Source organism: Henckelia pumila, chromosome 4 (assembly GCF_033568475.1).
Source record: "Henckelia pumila isolate YLH828 chromosome 4, ASM3356847v2, whole genome shotgun sequence".
Lineage (NCBI taxonomy): Eukaryota > Viridiplantae > Streptophyta > Magnoliopsida > Lamiales > Gesneriaceae > Henckelia > Henckelia pumila.
The window spans coordinates 22,892,411-22,904,768 of record NC_133123.1 but is presented as its reverse complement, the minus strand read 5'-3'; the positions used below and the strand labels follow the sequence as shown (position 1 = coordinate 22,904,768).

Below are 12,358 nucleotides of genomic sequence, written 5' to 3'. Positions count from 1 at the left end.
TACTTGTTAACTCCATGGGGATTGTCATTTCCCTTCTGGATACTTTGTAAATCAAATTATGTCTTCTTTGTCTAAGCCCTAGGTTGCCTAAGACTCTTTCTACTTGTCCTGCCGAAAATCCCTGGTACTTTTGTAACGTTGGATTTTCTCTCATAATCCTTTGGACCATATTATGAGATATCGTGGTTTGGCTAAAGAATCCAGCCAAACTTTCATGTGTTTCATGCCGAAACACTTCTTCTTTATTCTGATTCTGATTCTGATCCATCCTCAGAATCTTCTTGACTAAACAATATATCTTCTTCGTATATGCTTTCATCTGAGGGGATATCCTCAAATTGATATACTTGGACTAGATCTTGAAAGAAGACCGCATCATCCATATCTGATGTTGCTTCAAAAAATTTAACTCCTTTTTTCTCGTTTTCTGGACAATTTGTAGATATATGTCCTCTTGCTCCACATGTCCAGCAGTTGCAATCCTTGAAACTTTCACTTGCTCTTGTATGAGTTCTCCTGAAAGTTCTTCTTGATGGTGTTCTTCCCCTGCTTTGTGATGAGCTTGTTACTGGGGATGTTTTTGTAGGTCCACTTCTTCTTCCTGACCTATAAGATCTGGCCTTTTGTTTGGACCAAAATGTTCTTGGTTTCCAAGAACTTCTCATTCTTTTATTGTAGGGATTACTTCTGAATTTCTTCCTTTTAAATCCCTGTGATCTGTTTTCAATGATCGTTGGAAGATCATTATCTTTACAACATAAAGGTGTACGTTTATTTATACCCCTTATTTTCTTGTAGTTCTTCTGTAATGCTGCCATATGGCACCATTCTGCCAATTTTCCTTTCAAAAAGGACGCGCGTCTTGCCAAAGTGTCAAGATGACCTGGAACGTATTCTTTAATCAGCATTTCTCTCGAGGGACTTGGCATTTTTGCGAAAAATAGCTGAATAGCTACATTTTCCTCGACTCCTGAATTCCATCTGTATTTAGTGAATAACATAATGTATTCATCAACTAAACATATATCATGTAACTCGAGGCTATACAGAGCTTGAGTGTATCTTCTCTTTTTCTCTGTATCTTGATTGTTGAAATAGTCTACCTCTATGAATTGTGATTTAAATAGGGTGGCCATTCTTTCTCCAATTTCGCTGAGGGATTCTTCTGCTAAGATTGATTCCTTCGTATCTGGCATAGTCATCTCCCAAGCAATCTTGACAGATCCCATTAGACTCATTTCTAGAAGTTTAATGAATCCTTCTTTATTGAGATCTAATGTCCCTGCTGCAATTCTCATAGCTGACGTCCAATCATCTATAAGATCTTCTCTGTTTTTTAAGTCCAAAACATCAAGGTTTAACATAACCCCGTAAGGATGTATTGGATCTAAAACAGTTTTCCGTAAGGAGTTTGATGGAGTGGGATTTTACTCCTTCTTGATCTAGTTCCTGCTGGATGTGAATTTTCTCCAACCTGAAACTTACTATGTGGTTCTTCTGTTTTAACCGCATATCTTGGGGGATTCCCTATGGGTTGTTCACCCTAGGGGAGTTCATTTTTAGATCTACTACTTTGATATTCGCAAAAGAATCTCGAGATCTTGTAGATCCTCGAGATTTAATCTCTCTAAAGTAGTCATCAGATAGTGTTTTTCTCTGATACTGCTTTTATAAGATTAATCATCCTTTCATCATCAGTTAAAGGTTTTTGAACCATTTTGGTTTTACCTTTCTGATGTAACAACGGTTCGGTACTAAACGAGAGTGGTAACCTTCCTCCTGTATTTCCTTTTCTAGAACCTGAAGTTTGTTCTAAATTTGTGATTTTAGTTTGAAGATCCTTTAGGGTTATAAGAATTTCTTCTTGTTTCTTAAGGATTCCTTCAATCTGCCGAGGTATTTCATACAGCTGATTGCTGTAATATTATACCGTCTTTTGAATTTTTCTAACATCTCCGGAGAGTTTAGAGGAATCTGAGGTAATTTCTAAAAATTGAGAGTTAGAAATCATCTCTCTGTCGTAAGTAATCTATTGTGAACAGATTAACTTGTTTATAGGATTTCATATAAATAAAATCCTCTTGATTCAAACCTTCGTTTGAAGTCATCTTTTGTAAAAAATCTTCTCCTCAACAAAGAAAAGTATGAGTTAACGAATAATATTAAGTCTGAATATTTAACCTAAAGCTCTGATACCATTTTTGCACATAATTCTTTGTTCCAAAATAAGCATTAAAACATGAGATATAAGCACAGAGATCTTTAGATATAAGTATAAAACCTTCAGATCTAAGCACAAAACAACTCATATTGAGTACAAGAATTAAATATTAAAATAATCAAATTTTGTGGTCATTAGGGAGTGCAAAAAAAGAATCTTTAAGGGAGGGAGTTGGGAGAAAAAAAGGTTTGGGTTTGGGGATTTATTCATAATTGACTCTTATATTTTCTAGTGCGTTGTTTGGAAAAATTAAATTCAAGTGGATTTCAACTATTTTTATTTTTTAAAAATCATTGGTAAAAAAATTAAAGTGACAATATTTCAAAATTGAAGAGAAATTACATGTTGGATAAAATGAGATTCAAATAATGAGTTCACGCATAAGAATTCTCTTTATAAAAAATATAATAATCACACGAATTTAATATATATTAATTTATTGTACCCAAAAATATTATCTTAAATTGATATTCATTTTTTTCTTCAAACAAAAAAAAAAAAGCAAAAAGGCCTACGGTAGATTATGTTGCACATTACCACAGGATATTAAGATTCCATTCGCTTGGCGGCCCAGCAGGCTCCTTCTCTTCTCTCGTCCTGGGACACTGACTGATAACTGAACTGCGAGAAAATACAGAGAAGGAATCAATGGCGTCTGAAGATGAAAACCCTTTCAATCGTCTCCCGAAAGAGCTGATCATCTCCATCTTCGACAAGATTTCGGATGCAAAATTCCTATGCAAGTGCTCTTTGGTCTCCAAGAACTTTGCGGCTCTTGTTCTCCAGACCCGCGTCTTGTTTGTGGAAATGCCATGCTTTTTTAAAGGTTGCATATGCCACCCCGATCCCGCCGCCGCACGGCCGTCTCGTCTGCTGATCTCTTTTCTTCGGGATATCCCCAATTTTCTGTTTAAGCCTCTGATGGCCATGTGGTCGCTGCTCAAATCTCGATTCAGGCGGGGAGACGAGACCGCTTTGTCGAAACCGGACATCGTCAGCTCTCTGAAAAAATTTTCTTGCGTCGACTCCATAACATTTCATTTCCCTCTCCATGATGCTAGTAACAGCCAGCCGAGTTTCGAGCCTCTACTCAGGTGGAAATATGGGTCGTCGGGGTTCATTTTCGTATCTGCTAAGAATCGTGTTGCATCTATTGATGAAAATACAGGCGATTCCCGTGTTCAAACTGCGAATGATGTAACGAGGAAGGAAGTCCTTGTCTCGCTTCTTTCGATGTTTCAACACCTCGTGGATTGTGCTGTGAGACTGGCTTTTATGTACACCATTTTTGATAATCGTCCAAACATAAAACATTTTGTTGCAGTGGACAATATGAAACAGGGCAGAGTTATTTTTGATGACCAAGAGATTTCAGTTATGAAAGAGAAGAGTGTACTGAGGGACAAGTTCTGCTTAAAGCTTTGGAAAGCTCCTTTGGTGAAAGTGCCACTTGCGGGATGCATAATGGAAGAGGTGAGCCTTATATTGATCAGAAGAATTGAAGGTTGCGATGCATTGGAGGCCGAAAATTCATTTGCTGAAGAAGAGTACCGTGAACTTTCCATGATTTTGGTGAAGGAGGAAGCTTGTTTTCAAAAGATTACTTCACTTTCGAAACTTCTTATCATTTAGTTTGTGGCAAAAAGAAAATGTTGAAGTTAGAAAACTCTTTGATGATAGATAGGTCGGGATGTCAGGATGTTTGCTTAAATCTGTGAATGGTCACCTGAAATTTGTAGATCTTTTGTTGAGTTTCCTCGAATTTAAATTCATTTAGTTACAACATATATATTTCCTCATCAATGTTTTCGTGAAACAAAACAATCCTAATCATCTTGTACAATTTAGCAAATGTGAAGTGATATATGCTCCTCAGGTTGAAGAGTTCTGTTACGTAACTGATACCACATACTTTAGTGAAGAGGTACGTTTTTCCCTTTTGATTTCATTTTTGGGATTGCTTTGGGAACTTGCATTCAATTATTGTAAGCTCAGATTTTGCTAATGAAACCTGCAGTATCAAATTAGATTGCGCCATCCACAGCTAAATGTTGTTGAGCTGTTCCTTCGATTCATTAGTTGAAAGAACTCGGTTCGATTTACTCTACAGTGTTTTGGCACTACATGGACTTTGCTGCAATAAGCATAATGCTAATCTATCGTCTATTTAGAGCGAAATATAGAAGCAAATGTTAGCAAGGTTTCTGACATTATAACCGGCACATCTCTTATTGAATATCAGTAAAATCTGCAAATATTATTACGTGTTTTAGAAGTAGTTATATCGCAAACCAACACTGCAAACTGCTTCACGATTAAAAAAAAAACTCTATTATTTTCTTTTGATACATACTCTCCATTTGAGGACTGGCCATGCCGATGCAGCCCATTAGGGGTTGCTGTCACGAGCACGAAATTTCTCTAGTTAAAACAATATCACTCATTGATCAATTTTCTTCTCTTCTGTATGCATAAACCATATTAAGCTACACCAATATGTTACAGCTATGTGTCCAAAAGTAATCAAAGGTGCAACTATTTGTTCTGTCTTGTTTCAAGACTTTATACACACTGTAAGGCTGGCTGAGTCTAACACCATGTTTTCCTTCATTACTTACTATCATTTTGTATCGACAATGTAATGCCCCCATCCATACATGCGGAATGCTTCGATGACTTAAGTAGCTAACTTCATCTGCTGCAGCTTGTTGCTTGATTGAATCAACTTCAATTCCCCCTGTTTGTTCTTTATCTGTTTTATAAATGTTGATTGGCAAAAGCTAGGCATGTGAGGGAAGAGCTGGGGGGTGCAGATGGATAGTATCTGTATGCTTTGCTTGGCATTGATAAGCTTGTTTTACAATCATCTAACATTCAATTTTGCTCAATTTTACTCGTAGTTCAGTTTTTTTAGTACAGATAAGCATCATTCTGATGATTCATCTCTCAAGAAAATTGTGCTTTTGCTGTTATGTTAATATACAACCTATTAGCATCACACAACAGTTACTGGCTTTTCTCCTTGTGGATTATTAAATTGAAATTGGAAAAGAATTGTTGATCAACCTTAGTTGGTTGTTTGGTGGAATCTGAAGTTTTATGTTTTGCACTTTGTGTTTATTGCAGAACATGGTAATAGATGCTCGCTTGTGAATTCGACTATGTTCTTGCTAGTTTCTCAATATCCTCGTCAGTTAGGCGGTAGGATATCACTGTTTTGTGACAGTTGATGATGAATGAATGTACACTTGTTTTGCCTTGAGGTTTAATCACCATGGCAATCTTTATGGACAAAGGATAACATGTCAAAATAAATGAATTGCATTAAATTACTGAATGTGGTTCAACTGTACTTGCATTCTTGACTGCTTTCCAGATTGTATTAAACTTGTGAGGCTGATGTCACGTCTATTTTCCTTGTTCTCTTCATTGTATAGTTGGACAAGTGGTGAAAAGTATCTTGAGCCTAATATTTTTAGTTGATGGTGATTTTGAATTGACGGCGAGTGCCCTCTATTAATTTAAAATTTTGAGATGGAAGGTTCTGAAGATTGTAAGTACTTTGGTTTCAGTTGTTCTTCTTATGTAGACCAAAAAGAACAAGCCTCCAACAGCCGGGAGAATCGAGACGCGAGCTGACTTTCCAGCCTGTGTTGGTTTTGCGGTCAGCATCTCACTTCGTCCAGCGCATCTCGTTGAATATTATTGTATCGTGGATATTCTTGTGTTTGTTTAAACTTTTCTGAGTTGTGTAATACGTCGATGATATCATACGACCCGGAAACTTAGATTCTACGTCTGCCTATTTGTTCTTCACCTGTTTTAAAGGTGCTGCGAGGCAGAAACTATGCATGTGAAAGGAAGAGCTGGAGGGATGCAGTCATGCAGATGGATAGTGTTTTTATGCTTTGGCTGACAATTTGCTTCATTCTGATAATTCATTTTCTCAAGAAAATTGTGTTCTATTCTATGAAGTTGTGTTAATATACAATCCAGTAGACACTTCTTTCTTTCTTTCTTTCTTTTGTGTGTTTTTTTTTTAAAATTCAAATAGTACATACAAAGTTTGAAGAGTAATTAATTAATTATGTTATTGAATAAATTGCATTCAAATAAATGAGTACATACATTATAAGAAGTAGAATCTATAAAAATTAAAAATCATTCCACGAATTTAAAATGTTAATTTAGTGTGACCGCAAAATATATAGAGAGAGAATCTGCCCTATATAATACATGATCCATCTATACTAAATCGAGCAAAACTTTTTTAATATATTTGTGTGAGAAGTTTAAATTTATTTTTAAATGAAACGTTTCATGATTTCATTCAACATTTTGTTCAAAAAAAATAAAAAATAAAAAATCGAGAGTTTTTCTAGACGTAGATATTATTATGAATGGAATTTGATTTGACGAAATGAAGAGACCCCACCCCATTCGCTTCACTTGGCCAACAAGCTGCAGGCTCCGTCCCCTCTCCCTGCCAGCCACTCCACTCCACTCTCGTACACTCAAGAACAAGAAAATACACGGAAACAATGGAACAATCAATGAGAAAAAAGTTAATGGCGTCTGCTTTTTCTGTGGAGGAAAACCCTTTCAATCGCCTCCCCAAAGAGCTCGTAGTGTCCATCTTCGACAAGATTTCGGATGCCAAATGCCTCTGCATTTGCTCCTCGGTCTCCAAGAGCTTTGCGGCTCTTGTTCTTCAGACCCGCGTGGTGTTTGTGGAAATTCCAGGTATGTTTAAAGTTTGCACCTGCCACCGTGATCCTGCTGCCGCGCGGCGGTCGCGTCCCGTGCTCGCTCTTCTTCGGAATATCCCCTATTTTCTGTTCAAGCCTCTGACGGCCCTGTGGTCGCGGCTCAAATATCGATTCGGGTGGGGAGACGGGACTGTTTTGTTGAATCCGGGCATGATGAACTTTTTGAAGAAATTTTCTTCTATTGACTCCATGACAATACGCTTCTGTCTCGGCGGTGATCATAATGGAACTAACAGCCGGCCGAGATTTGAGCCTCTGCTCAGGTGGAAATATGGGTCGTCGGGGTTCATCTTCGTGTCCGCCAAGAATCTTGTTGCATCTACGGATGAAAATATTGGTGATTCCGGTGTGCAAACTGCAAATGATTTAACGATGGAGGAAATCATGATTTCGCTTCTTTTGGTGGGACGACACCTGTTGGATGCCATTTTAAGGGTGACTCTTATACACAAGCTTATTTCTAGTGTTCCAAACATAAAAAATGTTGCGGCAGGGGACGATATCAAACAGGGTAGAGTTGTTCTTGATGAGGAGGGGATTGCAGGCTTGAAAGAGAAGTATCCATTGGATGACAAGTTCTGCCTAAAACTGTGGAAAGCACCAGTGGTGAAAATGCCACTTTCTGGATGCATAATGAAAGATGTGAGCCTGATCTTGTTCAGACAAATTGAATGCTCTGATACTTTAGTGGCAGAAAATTCATTTGAAGAGGAAGAGTACCGCGAACTTGCCATGATTTTGGTGAAGGAAGGAGCTTGTTTTGAAAAGATTGTTTCACTTTTAGATACTTCCCTTAATTAGTTTGCAGCAAAAAGAAAAGGTTGAATTAGACCTGTTTGATGATAGATAGATTGGATGTTCCATTTTCAGGATGCTTGTTTAGATCTGTAAATGCAAATTCTGAAATCTCTAGACCTTTTGTCTGAGTTTCCACGAATTTGAAGTCTTTTAGTTGCGCCATATATATGTCTTCATCAATGTTTTCAATCATTACACAAGACAATTCTTGTCATCTTAATCGAAATTGTAGTTTATCAACTTGTTTATTAATCAAATGTGAAGGGATTTTATGGTCCTCAAGTTGAAAAGTTCTGTAGCTGCTAACACAAATGGAATCTGCAGTATCATATTAGATGGCAGCATCTATAACTGAATGTCTCTTGAGGTATCCCTTGATTTATTAGCTGAAATAAATCTTTTAGATTAACGTCTTCAGTACTGATTCCATTTATTCTAGTAGGTTTGTTCGAGTTGCACAAGCAATAACAAGGTATTATCAACCCCCTAGTATTGCAAACCTAAACTGTAAACCGCCTCCTTCGGTAGTTGTTCGCAATCCAGCCACAAACTGCTTCAAGAGCAAGACCATCACTGTGCAGCCGAATTTGTGTTGACATCATGAGCGAAAAATTAATCTGGTTAAAGGTCATTTTAATAAATTATATAAGCAAAAACAGTTAAATGCTACAGCTATGCGTCGAACAATAATTAGAGCTCCAACTATTTGTTTTGTCTTGATTCAAGATTCTATACATACTATGAGGTTGGCTAATCCTAACATATCCTGCTTTCGCTTCATGAACCATTATCAATTTGTAGCAAAGAAGCAATGCCCTCTGTCCATACTGCGGAATTCTTCAATGACTTGAGCAGCTAACTTCATCTGCTGCAGCTTGTTGCTCCATTAGAGTCGAATTCACTTCCCCCTATCTGCTCTCTATCGGTTTATTGATGTTGCATGGTGGAAGGTAGCCATGTGAAGAAAGAGAGGGATGCAGATGGATAGTATTTGACTATTTGTTGTTGCTTTGTTTGACATTGACTAGCTTGCATCACGATCTAGTTTCAACTACACTCAATTTTAAATCTCACTTCAGTTTTCTGTGCAGACTAGCATAGTTGTTATAATTCATTTATGAAGAAAATTTTGTTCTCTGCAGTTGTACTAGTTAGTATACAATCTATTAGCATCACAACTACAGATTTCATTGAACCAGTATTTCTAGCCATTATTTTGGGGTTTTGTAGGAGGCACTCTTGGCCTGGCTGAACTTGTCTTTTGTTACTTAAAATAAAAGAGAGCACAAACTAGCTATAAGCTATTGAGACAAATAGGGTAACTTATAATATAACTAATATTTGATGTAAATTCTTTGATATTTAGTAAAAATATCATGAACTTACTCAAAATCATATTAATTTTCTGACAATTATACGCCAAATCCTATAAATATTACAATCCATACAAAAAGATATGAATCATAAATAAAATATGACAAATCTATATCCATTAAAAAAATTTAAAAGAGAAATGATCCTGACACAGAATCAATTAAATGTTAGAGCATCTTCAAGGGGTGAGGAAGCCCAGCGAGAAAGTGCGCTTCCTCGCCCCAATTGCTCTTCTCGCCCCTTGAAGGGGCGAAGACATCGCACGAGGCGTTTTTCTTGTCCAATGATGCAGGCGGGGCCCACGCGGAGACCCTCCTCGCGGTGACCGGCCTGCAATCTTTTTTCTTTTTTTTAATTATTTTTTTATTTTGTTTTTAAAACTTGATATTGATCCAATGGTCAGATTAATCTAGTCCGTTGGAGATTCAACGGTCCAGATTAATCTGGTCCTTTAAATTATAAAAAATAATTTTACAAATTATAAAATTAATGATAAAAAAATTAATCTAATTTGGACAATAATTTATTTTGTTGTTGGTAATTTGTTTTAATTATTTGCAATTTTTAAAATTTCTTAATTTTGTTTATTTATTAATTTTTTTGTAATATTAAAATTTTACTTATGTGTAATTTTAATTTCTTTTAATTGTGTAATTTTATTTTGTGTTTCAATAAAAATATATTTAATAAAATAAAAAATGAATATTTCAACTTCCTTTCTACAACATCATCTCACGATTCACCCTCGCAGAACCAAGCAACATCTCACGACTCATCCCGCAAAACAAGCAATGAAGTTATCATCATGCAATGAAGTTACCAATTTCATCACACCAACTTCATCTCATCCTTGTACATGCTCTTAGGCACCGTTCTGTTCACGGTATTACTAATATATGTATAACTCATCTCATCTCATCACATCTCATGTTCTTCTCATCATATTATTTATCTATATGTTAACTATTTATTTTACATCAATCAAATCATTAATTATTTATCTCACATCAATCAAATCATTGAATTCAAATTACTATATTACCCCTTATAAATAATATAATTTTTATTTTATTTATTGTTAAAAAGACAAAATAGTCATTTAACATTTTTATATAAAATTTAATCAATCAAATCAAATAAACCATAATCTATCAATCAAATCCAATTCAATTTTAACTATCATTTTTTATTTATTTTTTATTACATTGTACTACTTATTTATATATTACTTATAACATACCTCAAATCAAATGGTGCCTTAGTGATCGTGTAATAAAAGAATGGCAAAACTGCAATTTTAGTCATTTATATTTGTCACTTTGCGATTTCGGTCCTTTATATGTTTTTATTTCAGTTTTCATGCATGTTTCGATTTTTGGCAATTTCAGTCATTTTTATTCGAAAATGCTTACGTGGCGCTATACACGTCAGCTCCACAACAGCACTACATCAACGCCACATCAGAAAAATGACTAAAATTGCAAAAAAAAATAAAAATAGCGGACTAAAACTGAAATCTAAAAATATAGATTACCAAAATCGCAAATTTACAAATATTCGGAACTAAAAAAGCAATTTTCCGGAAGAATTGCAAAACAAGATGGCCTCTAAAAGAAAAACCCTTTCGATCGTCTCCCAAAGGAGTTGATTAGATCGGTTTTCGACAAAATCTTGGATGCCAAATGGTGCGTTTGCAGTTCAGTCTCGAAGCATTTTGCCGCTCATGTTCTTCAAACACGCTCCGTTTCAGTTCAAATCTCATTAGGCTGGTTTGGTGGGGTTCCTGTGTGGCCAAGGGGAGTCATAAACTTTCTAAAGAAACTTGGTTGCCTTGAATCTGCAACCATCCAATTCCATCTCTGTAAATCTCCAAGTCTTTAGTTAGGTGGAAGTCGGATTCGTTCGAGCTCGTCTTCGTCTTCAGCCAGCGCCCTGTTGCTTCATCTGATGATGATGGTGATATGGCAGGTATCAAGACCCCAAGTCAAGTCACCATGGAGGAATTTGATGCCTTCTTTGGAGTTGTAGAGAACTTTAAGGGTCATTAATAGTAAAACTACTCCAACATCAAAATGCGGGGATAGCTCAGTTGGGAGAGCGTCAGACTGAAGATCTGAAGGTCACGTGTTCGATCCACGTTCACCGCAAATTTCTATTGTTTTCGCTAAATTTTAAAAAAAAAAATTTTGAATAAGCTAAATTTTAAATTTATTTAATTCTGGTTACCTTTTTTTTTTTAGAGAAATTTAATTCTGGTTACTAGCAATATCTAAAACAGACTTTTTCTAATATCTCAGGCCCAATTAAGGTACTTGTACCCTAAAAAAAATTTTAAAGTACTTGTCAATATTTCAGGCCCAACAGAAATAAAGTTACTTGTATCCTAAAATTAATTAATTAAAGTACGTTAATAAAGTTAAGAACAGCTCAATTGAACAAATTAGCTAGTATAGACAAATAAAATATTATACAGTATACTTGATATAACGACTAGAACTATTGTTTTCTCGAAAATTGTATGGGATTGAGCCCAACTTGTTTTAAATTTTAAAAGGTTGGGTATTGTCAATGCAATGGGCTTTCCACGCATTATTTAATAGCCAAGCTAAAGCTCGTGGGCTATTTTATTTAGTGGGCCACGGGATAGTAAACATATTGTCTTGTAGCCAATCTTTTTTTATACACTAATGTCAATATGATCACCATTAAACCATAAGGCTGCGTTTACTTGCCTTGATAAATGAATGATAACATAGATAATACCAACTAATCCTATGTTTACTTGCAAAATTGAAAAATGGTATAAATCTTTAGGCCCGTTAATGATAGGATTGAGAGATTATTTTTAGTCCTAAATTTTTAATGGGATTATAAATATTATGGAGTGAGAGAATGAAAAAAATCAATTATGTCCTTCCTTTTTATCTTCCACCTTCTTTCCTTCTTTGCCGAACATATGATTATTATGATAGCTAAAGGGTGAAATCGTAATTTGTTCTTAATTATCATTTCAATCCCAAAATTAATCCATCCAACTAAACATATTATTATTTATCCATAATCACTCTCTATCATATCAAATTATATTAATAATCATACTTTAATCTATCATTGTTCAATCTCATCATTCAAAGTAAACGTAGCCTAAGACAATGGCCCACTACCTTACAAGAAAACACAACGACAGCTGCACAAA

At 35.6% G+C, this 12,358-nt stretch overlaps 2 protein-coding genes and 1 non-coding gene across 3 annotated transcripts; all 3 read left to right on the top strand.

Moving 5' to 3' along the window:
- The first annotated feature begins 2,869 nt into the window (after positions 1–2,869).
- On the top strand, positions 2,870–3,853 carry LOC140860663 (F-box protein At4g18380-like). The gene has a single exon (XM_073263668.1). It carries the CDS (start codon positions 2,870–2,872, stop codon positions 3,851–3,853), a length of 984 nt encoding a protein of 327 aa, XP_073119769.1.
- Positions 3,854–6,670: 2,817 nt separating this feature from the next.
- Positions 6,671–7,993, top strand: LOC140867127 (F-box protein At4g18380-like). Its single transcript, XM_073272203.1, has one exon. The coding sequence runs from the start codon at positions 6,763–6,765 to the stop codon at positions 7,789–7,791; it is 1,029 nt and encodes a 342-aa protein (XP_073128304.1). The 5' UTR covers positions 6,671–6,762; the 3' UTR covers positions 7,792–7,993.
- A 3,243-nt stretch (positions 7,994–11,236) lies between these two features.
- On the top strand, positions 11,237–11,309 carry TRNAF-GAA (transfer RNA phenylalanine (anticodon GAA)). Its single transcript has one exon. It is a non-coding gene; the product is annotated as a tRNA-Phe (tRNA).
- The last annotated feature ends 1,049 nt before the right edge of the window (positions 11,310–12,358 follow it).